The sequence below is a fragment of the Mustela erminea genome, chromosome 13 (assembly GCF_009829155.1).
Source record: "Mustela erminea isolate mMusErm1 chromosome 13, mMusErm1.Pri, whole genome shotgun sequence".
NCBI classification, from domain to species: domain Eukaryota; kingdom Metazoa; phylum Chordata; class Mammalia; order Carnivora; family Mustelidae; genus Mustela; species Mustela erminea.
The window spans coordinates 502,006-518,619 of NC_045626.1; the positions used below are offsets into that span (position 1 = coordinate 502,006).

The window sequence follows — 16,614 nt, forward strand, 5'->3', positions numbered from 1 at the left end:
GCAGAGACAGGGGCCGAGCGGCTTCAGGGAACCAGCGCGAGGCACAGACACCCTCCGTGCCCTTCTGAGCAAAGTGCTGGAGTGCCTGGGCGCATGGCCGCACGTCCCCTCCCATGGCGGCTTCTCCGCGCGTTGTCTAGGGGGATGACCCGCCCGCCACAGGGGAGGTCCTGGGGACGCCAGTGCTGCTCTAGGACTCGGCCCTCCACACAGACAGCAGGAGCACAAGGACCCACAGCAGAAAATCACTTAGAACGCGGCAGAATGTTCCGCACAGGTAACAAGTCACCGGCAGACTGAGGTTGTCCAGCAAAAAATATTGCTTTATTAGGTCTATCTCCTAACTAAAGGACAGCGGACACAAACACCAAACAGTTCCCTCCCACACAAAGCCCACTGAGAAGAGGGTCATGCGAGTCCTAGGACGCTGAGGGCAGGCCGAGGTCCGGGCGACAGGCGGGCCGTGGCCGGGGCACAGCCACGTGTCGGCGTTCTCATGGCGGTGTGCGAGGGTACAGATACGGCTTTCGGGCTTGTGTCCTTCCCAGGAGTCCAACAAAAACGGCGTGTGGTCATACAGGAGGACGCTGCGCAGATCCAATCCAGCCTCACGTCGAGCTGCGGGGTTAGGACCCACGCCGCCCGCCTGCGGGTGCAGCTCAGGTGTGTTCCATGGGGGGCCTGGACTCCTAAGGCACAATTTTCAGGTGAATCATGTTTAATGAACCGTGGTTTTTGGTTACGCAAGACAACGGGTCCCGGCGAGGAGTCACGTGATACAGGCTGCTGCCGGAACAGATGCGGGAGAAGCAGCGGCGTCGACGCGGACCTGTGTGTTCACAGCGGCTAGTCGGGAACACGCGGCAGGCGCTGCCCAGGAACCCATTTCTGGTGACTGTTCCCTTAGATGAAGCGCGGTCGGAAGGCTTCTGTGAAGGGAACCTCACAGCAGAACGAACACGCTCCACTCCCCCGGACGCTTGGCACAGTCGCCTTCCCCTGCCGTTCGGGCACATCTGCGCACCGAGAACACGCCTCTCCCGGCTTTCTGATGAGCTCGGCCCTCCGCACCCCGCAGGACAGTGCAGACCCGGCGGACGGCAGATGGGCCCCGGGGATGAAGCCGGAGAACCGGGTTTTGTCTTAGATGCATCTTCCAGAACGGACACGGGGTATGGGCAAGGCGGCAGCCCCTGTGGGGCGAGGGCCACACGTCGCCCCTGCCATCACTCTGCATTTGTGCGTAAATGCGTGCCCCCGTCCATGCACACACGCAAACGCCAGGTCGGTCCTAGGCGCACAGGCCTCGCGGCGTGTCCTGTGCTCGCATCTTACCTGCACCATGTTCAAAGCCAGATTGAAAACAAAACCCCAGCATGCTGCACTCAACAATCCTACAGTTCGGTAACACCGGAGGGGGCAGGGCACGCGAAAGAGGGCGGCGGGCGAGATCCCGCAACGCGTGGATTTAGTTCTGGAAACGCGCTGAACAAGGCTGCAGCCCAAGGGGAGCGGAGAAAGCTCGGAAGCGGGGCTGGGTCTCCTCGCAGTGTCTCGCTGGCCAGGGTTCTCCCAGCCCACACAGAAGAGAGAGCCACATGGCCACGTGTCTTTACAGCTTCGCTCCTACACACGCTCTCCTGGCGGCAGACCCACGCTCTGCCCCGGGGCACCGGGTCCAGTTAATAAGGCACTTCCAGCACTGAAGCCTGGGGCAGGGGCACCCGGGACCCGCAACAGGTGCACTGGTGGCCCCACCCCCTTTGGTCCGTCTTCCTGGGCACAGAACTACTTGGAGCGCGTGAGGCAAATCTTGGGTTAGCGGGAACTGGGCCGGCGCCGGGTGTGCGTTGGGTGTCCCCAGAGGTCCTGGTGTGGGAGCGGGACCGTCGGCGGCTGAGCGGGCTCCAAGCGGCTTGCGCGTGAGCTCCGTGTGGCCGGCTATGATCGGATGTTGGTGCTGGAGAGATCGTTCCGTATTATTTCATTTACTGCAAGAAAACACAAGAGAGTGACCGTTAGGGAAACATCGCTCTGCCCAGAACTGTTTGTAAGAACCAGAAATCCCATCAGCCATGCCTTTAGCACGCGAGGAGGAGCTTCACCCCGAGGGCGGGGACTCCTTCCCACGCCCCACCGTGGGCCCAGGGTGTCCTGAGCCGGCAGCACGTGGCTGCCTGGGGCCCCTGCTCTGTGGCTGCCGGGGCTGGTGGCGGCCAAGTTGGTGACACGCTGACGCCTGGATCGCGGGCTCCAGGAAAAGGCTCCCGGTGCTGCTCGGGGGCCGTGAGCATGTCTTCCCCCCGCGGGCGTGTCCACGGGCCGAGCCAGCAGGGGTGGCAGAGGCACGGCCCGGAGGCCCAGGCCCAGGAGAGCCTCTCTCTTTGGTCTCGTGGTCGGACAGACCCCATCCGAGAGGCGGACCCAGCACGAGGCAGCCCGGCCTCCCTTTGTTCACGGCTCTTCCTTCATTCCTGCTTCCTCCCCGCGTCCACGGTCCGCATGTGGCTTTTGGCAGCAGGAGAGGAAATGAGCGAAGCTGGCACGGCCGCCGTAAGCTGCACAACATCCCTCTCCCCACCCCTGGGTCGGCCCCCAGATAGGGCACGCGTCCCCACGGCCCACTTTCCCAACAGAACTGGGAGGTGGGGGACACGTGCTCACGTCACGGAACTGCCCGGGCTTCCCTTTGCCGCCCAGATAAACTCCCTGTGTCTCTGCAGAGGCCCCGGCACATCCCGGGGCAGCTTCCTGCAGTGACCGGCTGGCACACCTGTCGTCACCCGCACGACCCCCCCCCCGAATGCCCTTTCAACACCCCCTGCTATTGTGAAGAATAACAATAATAAAACATGGCCGGGAGCTGTGTCACCGCTGCTGATAACGGAGTCCGCTGGCACCAGCTTCACAGGCAGGAGCCCGGCGGCAGAGCCCCAGGCCCGCCCGCCCCCCAGCCCAGCCCGGTGGAGGGGCGGTGAGTCAGTGCGCAAACAGCAGGAGCGCACAGTGGGCCGGGGCGGGCACCAGGCCAGCCGGCCTGCGGAGGACACATCTGCCGGGGACACAGGTGGGAGGCACGACCCCTGGTCACGCAGCCACACCTGCTCTGAGGATTCCACTGACGCACCAGCGGAGACAGGGGAGGGGCCAGGTCGCCGGCCAGCTCGGGGTCCTCTCCCAGAGACCGCTTACGGGGCAACAGTGAGGCCCGGCGCGCAGACCTGCTCTCAGGACGACACCCGTCCCCGCAGGGTCCTGTGGGCAGCTCGTCAGCAGCGGGCCCTTTTTCTGTGACATTCTGACAGCCCGCTAGAGACCCCGACTAGTGCCAGGCCACGGCCCATGGGAACGCAGGGCACGGCGGGACCCCTCCTGGGGACCACGCAGCTCACGTGTCCGCTGACCACGCGGCGTGCCCTGCCACCCGACCTGGAGTGCACCCTTGGCCTCGGGTGCTACGCTCTGCAGGTCCCCAGGCACAGTGGGAGGGGGCAGGCCTGGGCCCACGCTCCTTCCCACGTCAGCGTGTGCCCTCCAATTTGCACTCTGCAGAGCCGCTGTATCAAAGAACACGATGACAAGGACAAAGAGCAAATCTGAGCGTCCCTAGGACGCTGCCTCCCCAAGGAGAGGCTTCCCGGCAGAGTGCGCTGGACATTCTTACGACCATACGTGGCAGGGACAGTGGCCACCCCACAGAGCACACTGCTGTGGCTGGCGTGGCACGTGGCCCCTTCAAGGTGCTTCATGGTGACCCTTCTCATTTCCTCCTGAGCCCTCGCCGGGCCACGGGCACAGCAGGTCTTCCTAACATCAATCAGATTCAGCAGGAGGTCCGAGGGCACACGTGGCCATGGGGGCCCTGGGCCAGCAGCGGGGGGCTGGGGTAGGCGGCCCAGTCGCCACTGGCACCCCCGGGTGCAGGCTGCAACACTCAGCCGTGACACCAAGGGACGCGGCCTCCGGCGCCGTGGAGCGTGGACAGGTCGCCCCTGAGGGATGGGGCCTCCCAAGGACATAGACCAACACCGGTCGCCACGCTTCTTTCACCAGCAAGGACAGGGGTTCTCAGACCAGAAATGCCATCCAGCAGGGGCAGACACCGGGTGGTGAGGAAATTCTCACGGGTGCTAACGTCAGGGAAAGGGGGCCTGAGGGCACTAATGACGGGAATAAGGGGGAGCTGAGAGGTAACAATGGTGCCGAATCAGGGAGGCTTAAGCAAGCAGCCCAAACTCTCTAGTTTCTCACGGTTACAGAGACCACGGGACAAATAACACATGTTTGACAAGATAAAAGGGGAAGAAGGCTCAGAAGTGGGCTTCCCCTCCCTGCCCACTGGGGCACCTGAGCCTGGCAGGGGGAGCCCGTGGTGGGTGGGAACGGCGAAAACACTGAGCCGTCTGGGGCCCTCCTGGGTGCTGGCACCGGACAGGCTCTCTGTGACCCCAGCCTGGAAAACACTGGGCCGTCTGGGGCCCTCCTGGGTGCTGGCACCGGACGGGCTCTCTGTGACCCCAGCCTGGAAAACACTGGGCCGTCTGGGGCCCTCCTGGGTGCTGGCACCGGACGGGCTCTCTGTGACCCCAGCCTGGAAAACACTGAGCCGTTGGGACCCTCCTGGGTGCTAGCACCGGACGGGCTCTCTGACCCCAGCCTGGAAAACACTGAGCCGTCGGGACCCTCCTGGGTGCTGGCACCGGACGGGCTCTCTGTGACCCCAGCCTGGCAATCAGGAGCAGCTCGGGACAGCGGGCGGCACTCCTGCTCCGTCCCTGGGATCTGCCGGTCCCTGAGGAGCCACCAGGCCAGCCTGCCTCCCGACAAAGGTCAGCTGGACGGGGCAGGTCATCGGATGGCCCTGTGGTCCGGGCCTGGCACCATGATGGAGGGTCAGGACGGGTCAGATATTGTGGGAGCACAGTCAAGGAACACACACGCGCGCGAACCCCATCAGACCTGCCCTAGGTCCCCTAGGGCTGTGCAGAGTGGCCGACAGAAGGGGCGGGTGGCCGGCGGGACGCGCGCACAGCGGACACACCCGACCGCACACAGGACCGAGGACAGGACGGCCGCAGAGCCACGCTCTCCGGACAGACACAGCCCGCGCCACGGCCCTGCGGGGAGAGCCACGAGGGTTTCCGTCCCCAGACCGACGGCGAGCAGGGTGCGCCCATCGGGGCCCCCCGCCCCGGCCTCACGCACCCCTTCCATGAGGTCACAGTTCCAGGGCCCTGTGAGAGCGTGGCCGCCCCCGGGGGACTGTGCTGGTTATTTCGGGGGTGGCCTTCTCTGGGACAGTTTCCCACAGTGTCTTCTCTCCACTGATACTTTCCATCTTCTTATTCAGCTTTTCCACCGACACTCAGGGTTTTTTCTTAGTCGAGTATTTTGAACTGCAGGTGACATGTGACCCTCGGAGCTCGTCAGAGACCTGAAAGTGGAACCTGTGCTTTCCTGAGAGTCAGATGTCCCTGCGGCAGGATGTGGTGAGCTGTTACACCACAATTAAATTTAATGAGAAAGGTTTTTTCCCTTGTATTTAAGTTTTCTCTAAAATGCTCCCAAGGTGGAAACTACTGGTTTTTTCCTAAATCTTATGTGGCAGTTTGCGTTTGGTCTTCACCTGGGATCCGCACGCCGGACACAGACACTCCTACACCACCTTGTTGCACGTAGCTGGGCCGGACTGAAGAGAAAGCTAGTCTTTTACGACATTTAAAAACTCAAACGTCAGCACAGGCACAGCCCTCGCCGGCGCTCACGGCATCTGCGGACACGCACTGCACTGTTCCGACCACGCAAACGGCTCACGGCTATTTATAAAGAAGCAAATTAACTAGTCTGGCGGAGGGTCCTTTTTAAAGCAAAATTTTGCTACTTTTACATAATGAGTTCCTTTTTCATCATCATTTTGAGAAAAATTGAGCTTAAAACTCCATGTCGGGGGCGCCTGGGGGGCTCAGTTGTTGGGTGTCTGCCTCCGGCTCGGGTCAGGACCCCAGGGTCCGGGGATCAAGCCCCGCGTCGGCCTGCTTCTCCCCCTCCCACTCCCCTGCTGTGTTCCCGCTCCCCTGGTCTCCCCCTCGCTGTCAAATAAATAAATAAAATCTTTTGAAAAAACAAAACTAAACTTCCTGTCGTAGCGAAGCGCCTCACTTCAATGTCCGGCTTCACTCACGGGCTCTCGCCGGACTCTCCTGAGACCGTGGGACTCCGGGGGTGGGAAGGGCCCGGATCTCCTTTTTAGATATTTTGCTTTTAAGCCAAGTTTCCCCATGTTTCTGAACTCTTGGTTCCCGAAAGCGGCTAAGGTTCTCAAATCAAAATTTCAGGAATGAGCCGCTTCCCGTGGTGGCCCAGCATGTTCACGGCCCCCGTGGGTCCTAAGCAGCGGCCCAGGGCCTGTCGCCAGCAGTCCCACGAGGGAGGGAAGGCGGACTTCACGTTACGGGTCTTGTAAACAGAGGGTCCACGGGAGGGTCGGGGAGGGAGACACGGGCCCTGGGGCTCACGGGGCAGGGGAGCGCTCCGCCAGGCCAGGGCCGGCACCGGCACCCACCGGTCCCCCTCCTCCCACCCCGCCCCTGCACTCGGTCCCTCTGTGTCCGGCCCTGGGCTGGCCTGCGCGCTCAGCACACAGAACCTGGTGTCCGGGGCAGAGCCTGCAGGTCCCCTGCCGGGGCACGCGCGCCTTAAAGCCAACACCCGCCCACACCCGCCTGCACCCCCGAACACGGCGTTCTCTTCTGCTCAAGCTAAAACGATGATGTTTGTAGTCATTTCTCCTGGACTAACTATTGCCTTAAATGTGCGTGTCTTTCCACACGGAGGAGACACAAGTGAGCAGGGGACACACAGGGTCTGTCCGGCCACCTGTGGTCCAGGGACGCTCCTCTGCGCATGACGAGGGGGTCTGGCCGTCCCTGTCCCACGCGGGGCCGTCGGCCAGGCCAGAGGAGACCCGCGGACACGCGGCATCAGAACCTTCAGCAGTCCCCGTAGCGCGGCCCGGCCGTCCCCAGGGCCGCACACACGTGAGGGCTCTGAGAGGGCACCCGGTCCGCGCGACGCACAGACGCCCGCGGCTCAGAATCCGCGTTTCGGAGCAGACACCGAGGGCACCCGGGCCACCTGCCGGGAGTTCTCGGCCTCATGTGACCATGAGGGCACGGGGCCTCTTCGCGGCGCCCCGACGTCCTCCTTCCGACTCCGAGGGGAGAAGCGACAGCGCGTACGCGCCCACGGGTCTCTGAATGACGGGACGGGAGGAACGTGACCCTGCACCACTGGGACTAGAAAGGACGCCGGACACGAGGTGTGTCTCTGAGGACGTCGCACGGTCAGCGTGAACACACACGCAGGCTCTGGGAGAAGATCCTAGTCCGCAGACGGGGCCCGGCGGTGAGTGGACCCATCGGAAACGACCGTCCTGACGATCCCGCGACCTCTGACCTGCCCAAACCTCCGTTCTCCCAGTTCACACCACGTCACCTAAACGATCAGTCGGTCCACGAACAACGGGAGGCCCGTGACCTCCCTCCGTGAAACGGCAGCCGCCGTGCGCAGCCCGGACCTGTGCTGTCGGGGGGCGGGCGCGGCTGGGGGTCCTGCCCTCAACCCGTCCCGCACCCGGCTGCAGCCGGAGGGTGTCCGTCGTGCGAGTGACGGCCCAGCCACCGTCCCTTTCTGCTCCCCGAGCCGGGGCGTCTTCCGTCATCTCAAAGGGAGAAACATACCCTCCTGCCCGGAGCTCTGGGTGCCGAGCGTTACGGTGGCGGGAAGCTCACAGCGGCCTCCCCGGCCACCTGGGAGCTGGACACCGTTACTGTTCCTCATTTGAAGACAGGCCCGGAGAGGCAGGAGACGGGTCTGTCACGGAGCGCCGTCGGCGCAGCTGGCCTCCCCCGGGGCACAGCGGCCCCGGGTGCCGCCCAGGGCACAGCCACGGGGAGAAGGGCCTGGGGCCAGGCAGGGGTCTCTGTCTCTGTCCTTTGGCGGGAACCTGCCAGAGTCGTGGAGCCCACATGCGGGCTTTGGGGAGGGAAGGCACGGGAGGGGCAGGCTCTGGAAGCTTCTACGTGGCTGTCCACACCGATGCCGACCTCTGTTCTTAGGAGCCAGGTCTTGGCCTGGGACTGAGGAATCTAGCCCAGCAATGTTACCCCAGCCACACTGCGTCGTCCTTGCTAAAGAAGTTCATTAGGGCGGGTCAGGACCCTACTTTGCTAATGGCACATGTGCCGATTGTTTTAAAAAACGTAGTGACCGCTGCAGGTGCGTGTCAGCCGGCCACACAGCCCAGTTCCGAAGCGCCGCCTCCTTTTGACAGGTCGGCTCTCGTGAGGGGCCCCGGCCTGCGGACTGAGCGCTCCGCTCCTTGGCCCACCGCCGGCCGCACGGGGCCGCTGTCAGCTTTTCACTTCCGTTTGTTTGTTTGCTCGCTTGTGGGTCTTTTTACCTTCTATAAAAATTTAGATTCACTTAGTTTCTGACAGTGTCCAAGGGCCCGTTGGTTGCGAATAACACACAGGGCCCATCACGACTGGTCACCACGTCACGTCTCCACGAAGAGAACCACTTTCCAGAAGCCGCCTTTGTCCTTGAAACAAAAGCAACATGGCGACAAAGAGGCCGGAATGATCCGCGGGGACTGCGTTCCCGGGGGGATTCCTGCAGCCACATCCGCGCCGCGTCCTGCCCGTGGGCCCCTCAGCGCTTACGGTCACACAAAGGACCGCGTGTAAAGACGTACAGAAAAGTCATGTGCTTACTCGGTGTTCCTCTGAGGGAAAGACCCATGTTCCTCACACAGAACAAACCATCAGAAACCTTTTTACTTTTAAGGGAAAGCCAAAATAGCCGCGTGAAGAGCAGAACAAACAGGAAGGCCAGTCTTTCCCATTCCTACAACTAAAAGATAATTTTAAAAAAGTATTTGCTAACTTTCCCAGAAAACACACCTTTAGCTAAACTTAGCGTCGTGACCCGAGAGTGTAATCATTCTGGCAGACGTCGTCGAACCAGAAATACCGCCGCCGGGTCGCATCTGTCGTGCTCACGCCTTGCAACGGGCAGGGATCCGGGCCAGGGAGGGACGCCGCTCGCAGGGGTGCGAGCTGTGGGCTTCCCGCGGCGCACAGTTCCCGCCGACCCGGGTGCGGTGCGCGGGGCCCCGAGCTGGAGCACGAGCTCCCACTTTGTGCCCCTGGAGCAGGTGCGGCTCTGGGCAGTGACGCCCGGGCTGTGGGCACTGGGGGAAACGGAGGCGGTCTCCCGGGGGGGGTTATTTTTTGGAAGAGGCAAGCGTCTCACGAAGTCTGCTGTCCACACGCCCCCGTTCGCGGGCCGGTGCTGTGTCCACGGCCCGGCAGGGACAGCGTGCTGGGCGTCGACGTGGCCCCGCATGGCCCCCCGGCAACAGCAGGCCTGTCGCGACCACAGCAACTCTGTAAATGCTGCGACACCGCCGAAGCCCCTGCTTTACTTTTGTGACTTTTTCAAAGACACTCTGTGAGGCGGCGGGAAATGAGGCTGACTCTCAAGTCCCATTAAGAAGCGAGTTCTGCGCTACCTCGGGTGTCCGGGACCCATTTCAGCCTTCACTTATTTTTACCTTTTTAATCACAATAAGCCACTGCCACGGGGCCTGCTATTTTTGGAAAGAGGGGACGGGACGGTGGAGTCTGAATGACAAGTCACGGTTTAAATAAAACATGACCCTCCCTAGTGCGCGTGGGGCTGTCACTGCCGGGCACGGCTGTCACACGGCACTGTCAGCCGTTAAAACAGAATAATTTTCCTGCCTGCGGTGCCTGCTTCCTTATTTAGCCCGAATCCTCCAAATAATGCAAAGGCCCGTGTGGAAACTCCAGCCTCCATGGGGACCGGCCAGCCACGTGACGGGGCTCCGCGGGCCACCCTGCTCCTGCCGCACTGTGGCCGGCCTGGGCTCCCGCAGCACCTGGCCCATTTTTTCATCTACCCGAACTCATCCCACAGTTGCCAAAACACCAGCAAGTATTTTTCCAGAGTTTTCCTTGTGCTGCTAAAAAATACATTCCCCCCAAATGAAGACATTTCTATTCACACAGAATTAACAGAATTGAAAAAATAAAAGATGAAAAAATGCCCCTTATTAAAAAGTAACAATGTCACGTGGACAGAGGGAGGGACGGGGTGGGTGGCCGTGCAGGCCAGCCAGGCCACGGCCTCCAGTCACTCTGCCCGGGGACACAAGTCGGGGCCTCGACGTAAGAGGGGCTAACAACGCGGGTCCTTCCCTTCCGCGGGCAGCGGAGGACATAGCCACGCTCCTGGGCCAGTGGCAGGAAGGGCGACGATCCGTCAGCTCAGCCGGCCGCGTGCCCACGACCCCGGTTTGCCCAGAAGCAGCTGCTCATTACGGAGGCAAAGGAGAGGCTCGGGCTGCCCCTTCTTGGCTTCAGGGGAAGTGAACCCTTCTGACGGGTTCAGTCTGAGGTAAACCCTCACTTTACCAGAGAACCACCAGCAATTTTCTCAGCTGTGACTGTCACACTGAGATCACGAAAGAAAGTGGCCGCTTAACAAGGCGTCTATACCGAGGGACGGCGGGACCCAGCTGCGCGGTCCAGGACCTGGCCCCTCGCCACCTCAGCAACAACCAGCACGCGGGCGGCCGAGGGAACGGCACCCCGTCTCACCCGCCCTGACTGTGGACCTTGGCGAAAGCACGTGGGAACCGCCTGTACTGTTACTACGCTCTCGTGGGCGTCTGACTTTGCCGTCATTAAAAACCGACACCGCCTTCAGAGAGAAGCTGGAGCCCAGGAGACGCTGGTGATGGCCGGTCAGCCTCGGCCTCTGGCCTGCATCCCGGCAGCTGCTTGGAGGCCGAGCCCATGCCACGGCGAGGCCAGGACCACCCCCTGCTGTCCAGCTGTGCACCTGTGCCCAGAGCCCGGCCGGGATGCTGCCGCCCAGGACACCCGCGCCCCACTCCTGGCTCTGCCGGCCACTTCAGGAAAGGCCAGAAGGTACCTCGCCCGTGCACACAGGAGCCCTGTGAGCCACTACTCTTTACCACAGTCTCTGCTCTCTGTCCCCAGGAGACAGAGGTAGGTAGAAATTGCACCCACGAGTACTGAGAAAACCGGCCGACGACAGAAGCTGCTTCTTTATTCTGGAAAGAGATGACAGCAGGCAAGTGACTCCCAGAAACTCCCAGTTCGGGGAGCGGCAGGGTGGAGGCGGGGCAGAGCCACAGAGCGCCGGCCGGGGCGGCGGGCCTCCTGGTTTCTAGGAATGGAAAAGCACCCAAGATTGAATTTTTGTATCGATTATCCAATTATTAATCTTTACAGAAGCTATTGCAGCGCCGCACGTAATGAGTAATTCATCACAGAACAGGAGATGCCACAGAGGCCGCGCTCCCTGCAGAAGGCCGTTAAGTTTCCTGTAATTGCCCGTTGCTGGAGCCTGCGTTGGTCCTAATCAAATCAGCAGGGTCGGCACGCACGCGCTCTAATTGACTTTATGTCATAAGCACACACCCCTGGCGATCACCAAAATGGGCGGCCTGGCCGGATCACCACGGTCCCAAAGACCGCGTCCCTGCCCGAGGTGCAGCAGCCATTTCCAGCGGTACCTAAAGGGACAGGTGCGAGTGGTCCCTGCGCGCGAGAGGGGAGCACGCGGTCGGACGCGTGACCACGGCGGGGGGGTGCGGGCAGGGCTGCCGTCTGGGGCAGAGCCGAGCGCGCCCACCGACAGACGGAGCCCACGCCTGCCCAGGGCCCCGTTCCCCGGAGCCCAGCCACCGAGCGAGGCGGCATTTCCCACAAGGAGCGGAGACTTGCCGGCAGGGACCCAGGACGGATCGCCGTTGAAACTCAGCTCCTGTCCATCTCCTCCAAGAAGTCCTCCCTGAAACACGGCCTGGGCCCTCAGACGCCGGGCGTGGGCGCTGTCCTTCACGTGGCAGCCGGCCGCTGCCCGCCGGGAGCACGGCCCTGTTGGCTCGAGCGTCACTCACTCTCATGCCGTGGGCTGCTCCACCGGCTCTGCCCGCTGCCCTCGGGGCTTTCCAGCGGCCAGAGAATGGACGCGTGCGTGGGTCCCGGGGGCCCTGTGACGCCAGGACACAGCGAGGAGTCTGCAAATACTGACCGCTACGGCCTCTCCTGAGAGCCCATCGGCCCTCTGTGGGGGTTTCCAAGGACTGAGCATGGGGACGACAGAGCCGAGGCTGTGGCTCAGGCCACGGTCACGTCGGTGCCATGTGGGCGGGGCAGCCTCCTGCTCGTGGGCTTTCTCCCGCTCCGTGGGCCCTGGGCCATCCGTGTGGAAAACCTCACATCAACTCTCGGCTCCACTAACTCTGAAGAAGACTTAAAATGTGTCCTCCAGGGGCACCGGGGCGGCTGCGTCTCCTGAGCGCCGACTCTTGGTTTCGGCTCCAGCCGTGATCTCGGGGTCGTGGGACGGAGCCCATATTGGCTCCATGGTCAACGGGGAGCGGACAGTCTCTCCCTCCGACCGTCCCCCGACCCGCCTGCGCGCTTTTTCCTCAAATAAATTCACAAATACGAATAAAGACGATGTCCTCACCAGAAGCCGTACGTGGGGAACGAGCGGCTCACACGCATTTGTTCACGACAGGTGGCGACTCACACCGGACGGGGCTGCAGACTTCCCGGCGAAGCCGCGTCCGACTTTGCCGAGCTCCTCCATGCACGGAGGTGAGGCTGCGGCCGTGCCCCCAGCACAGAGTGCTCCCGACCGCCCCCCACGACGGGAACGGGGGTCCCCAAGCACCGTCCAGGGCTGTGCTCGAGGCCAGCCCGGCACCACAAGGCCAGGCCGCAGGCCATCCCCACAAGCTGCCGGAGGCCCGGAGACACCCCGGGCATGTGGCACAATGAGACGACTCATCGAAAAGCTGAGCTCGGGGGCCCTGGTCAAGGGGACCCGAGATGCTTGAAGAACCCCCCAAGAGTGTAAAGATGCTCCTGGTGCCCAGGGCCGCCGTCGGCAGGGATGAGCGGATGTTTCCAAACCCACAGCCCGGCTCCACGCGGCCGGGGACACTGAGGGCCTGGGAAGAAGCCACCCAGAGGTCGTGCCCTTTCAAGCTCTGCTCACCTTCCCATCACTGAATGAACGTGCTGGGCGCCCCTGCTGAGTGAGGCTCCCACCCCAGGGCCCGGCTCCTCCCAGGGCAGAGGGGCTCTTCCCGGCTCTAGGAGCCACCGCCGTGCCCGGCCCCCCCAGGGCTCCCCAACAGCCGGCTGGGACGGCTGCTTACGGTGGGCGCCAGAGCTCCCCGACCCCGCTGCCCACCTGGCCTCGACAACACAGAAACAGGAAGCAGAGCAGAGGAGGAAGTGGCAGCCAGGGAAGGGCCGGGTCTGGTAAAAGCCCAGGTCAGAGCTCATCCCTAGGGAGCCCAGCACAGCTCCGGAGAAACGCCCGTCAAAGTCATCCATGACCCAGTTTCCCGGCCCCGCGGCCCGCTGTGCTAACGGGACAGGAAGCTGCACGCGGGGCGGAAAGCCGACGCTCGTCCCGTGGAAACCACCGTTTCCATCTCCGAGGGGAACAGAACATCAACACCGCGGTTAGCGGTGTCGAGAGATAAGGACCGGCGAGCGGGGGGTGGGGGGGTGCGGACGCCCTTGCCGGCGTTCGGAAGGACGGTCCAACGTGCGTTTTCCATTCTCTGCATCCAGAGAAACACCCAACGAGCAGACAGGCCTTGACGCGGCGTCTGAGCTCTTCTCTGAAATCAGAGCGCGCACAGCACCGCGGGCCAGCCCCAGCCCCGCCACAGACGCGCTGGCCTGCGCTTGCTCCCGAGTGTGGCCACAGACCTTCCCGCTGGAGCCAGAGGAAGCCCGCGGTGACGGATGGGCCGGGCCCGGCGCTGCTGCCTCCCTCCCCCACGCCCCCCCCACCCCCGTCCACCCTCTGCCAAGAGGAAATAACTCTGCTGTGCCGGAGCCTGGGGTCCCAGAAAACAAGCTCAAATCCACGAAAGTAACTGAAGTTCGCGTCTACTGCACCACTGAGCTCCATTCTGATTCTTACTACAATGCCAACAAGTTTGACTGTGTTAAAGTTTAGGTTCTTAAATCTGAGTGATACACAGTAATTTACAGCTTGCTGGCAACCGCTCCTGTGGAAAAAACGGAGAGTGCATAGAAAGGCAATTCTAAGCTTGACCTTGTGAAGACGGGGAGTGAGGCCAACAGCGGCGGCCTGCGTGGCTTTCCCCCCAGGGATGGCGGCCGTGCCGTGGGCCAGGGCCACGCTCCCCGTCACCAGCCTGGTCCGGGGACCGCAAGTGACAGGAAATGTCCTAAAATGCAATTTCTCGAGCGAAATGCTCTCGGATGTCAGCCAGGTCATGCGTGGCACCACCATCTCATCTGGGGTCTCTGTGGAAAGCAGGTCCCACAAAATGCCCTGAGCAGGGCCGCTGGGGAAGAAAGCGCTGCCCGACCCCTAAGGTCGCACCTCTCAGCTGCCCAGAGGGTGTGGATGCGGACGGTGGGCTGAGACGCTCCCCGGTGTCCAGCCTCGCTGTCGCTGGGCTGGAGCCCCATTAGAACCGTCCACACAGGCACACAGGACCGCACGCCGGCAAACTAGCCCGTTTGATGGGCACAGAAGACAGAAGACGGACCAGGCCGTCCAAAGGACTGACTGTGAAACCCCCGCCTGTTGGCCCCACCTCGGCTCTGGGTCCCGCTGCCTGCTCTGTGTGAGCAGACGAGGCTCCAGGGGCCGGCGGAGCTCCCCCACGCCTGCAGCACCTGCCCCTTCCTCCTGCCGGCGGCTCGGGCTGGAGCCAACCTCGGGCGAATCACAGGCCGGTTTCTGGGTGTTGCTGAGGCCCTGAGCTGCCGCCGTCCTCCGGCCCGCTTCCTGCCCTATCTACAGTGACAGCAGCTGCGGGGCCTGATAGGGCCGGTCCCAGGGAAGCCTGCACCCTTGGGTGGGAGAGAGGACGGCCAGGGCTGATAAGGCCGCCCCAGGCCCCCGGGCCTGATGACCGCATCCTGCGCCGTCTGCCTGCTTCCCGACACAAGAGGGCCGGCCGCGGGCTCTGGGGGCGATAGCGCTGGGAGGGGAGGGCTCTGGCTGACCGGCCTATTGTGCAGAGTATCAGGCTCTGATTAGCGGGGGTCCCCTGGGCCCGATAAGGGCGGATGCGTCAGAGGGGAATAGACGCGCTTTGTTCTTTACTGTGTGCTGGCGTCCACGCTGTAATCTGGAAGGAGGGGCCCTGCTTTAAAATTCAAAGTGAAAATCAAGGCAAAGGGACTCACAGCTCCACACGCCCCACCGAGAACCCGCGTCGCTCGTGGCCAGAAAACGTGGCCCTCACCACGTGGCCAGAGGCGGAGGAGCTCCTGCTACACTGTCCGTGTCTCCCACACAGTCCTTAATTCAGCGAAACAGGAGATAACGCAGACGCGCACGTATTTCCGTTCCCTCAGAACAAGTCTGCCATCGGCATAGTGTCCGTGCCACAGGAAAACAGGACTTTGCTCCCCACGGCGTGGAGAAGGGGTCCAGGGGCTGTCCATGTGCACAGGGGACACCCGGCAGGACACACACGGGCCTCGCACTGAGCAGCGGGGTCTCTCCCCCTGTGCCGAGTGACTCGCCCTGAACGCCTGCGAAGGGAAGCCCCCAGAGCTACAGCAAAGATTCAGACGCCCCCTCCCAGCGGACAGTCCCACGCAGGGCACTGCTGCCTCCTGAGGTCATGGAGGACGAGCGGCTTGTGTCGGGTACTCTGACTGCGCCTCGGTTTCCGAGGTCCGTCCCCGGCCCGGCGCGGCCATCACCACTCTCCTCCTCCTGGCGGAGGGACGGGCCCTTGGGTACTTGGGACGCCTCTCCTGTCTCTGTGCGGCCTTCGTGTGGACGTGGCTGTGGACTTCTTGTGGGCCGACCCCTAAGAGTGGAACGGACGGGTCACACGACGACGTCACGGCCCTCCGAAGACACCACCACGTGGCCGTGGCACCCAACGTGTCCGTGGGTGACAGCGGGGCTCCCGGCCCTTCTGCCGCCCGCGGCCACTCGGACAGGTAGGGCAGAGCTCTCCGCTGCCACCACACCTGCTTTCCCCACGACTGAAGCTGCAGAGTCTGCTTCTGTGTGTCTACGAACATTCACACATCTTCTCGGAGAAATGTTTGCTTGCATCTTACAGCCCGGTTTTTGACTGGGTTGTCTTCTTAGCATTGAGACAAAAGTTTTTGGCATATTCTGGATATAAGCCCTTTATCAGAACTGCACTTTGAAAATGTATTCCTTTGGTTCCCATATTCTTCTGTTCATCTTCTCACTATCATAGCAGTTCTTTCAAAGCAGGAAAAATGTGAATTTTGATGGGGTCTCGTTTGCCAGTGTTTTGATATTGGACTATGTTTTTGGTATCATACCTAAAAGATCTTTGCCTAACCTAAGGTCTGGAAGACGTTTCTCATATGCTAGCCACTGCATGGTTTACTGTCTTAGCCTTCACATTTAATTCTAGGACCAATTTTGAGAATTCTGTGTACCGTGTGGGGTTAAAGGTGCAAGTTCATTCTTCGGCACAGACACCCAGCTGTG

The 16,614-nt window shown here is 62.1% G+C and overlaps 1 protein-coding gene across 6 annotated transcripts in view; it reads right to left on the minus strand.

Annotated features, from left to right (window-relative positions):
• Positions 1-302: 302 nt before the first annotated feature.
• The window catches only part of NFATC1 (nuclear factor of activated T cells 1), a 92,994-nt gene continuing 76,682 nt past the window's right edge, over positions 303-16,614 (minus strand). For all 6 annotated transcript variants that reach the window (XM_032309239.1, XM_032309244.1, XM_032309241.1 and 3 more), the window contains one exon: positions 303-1,991. In XM_032309239.1, the coding sequence (XP_032165130.1) occupies positions 1,942-1,991 (50 nt within the window). In that variant the 3' untranslated portion in view covers positions 303-1,941. The remainder of the gene's footprint in view (positions 1,992-16,614) is intronic.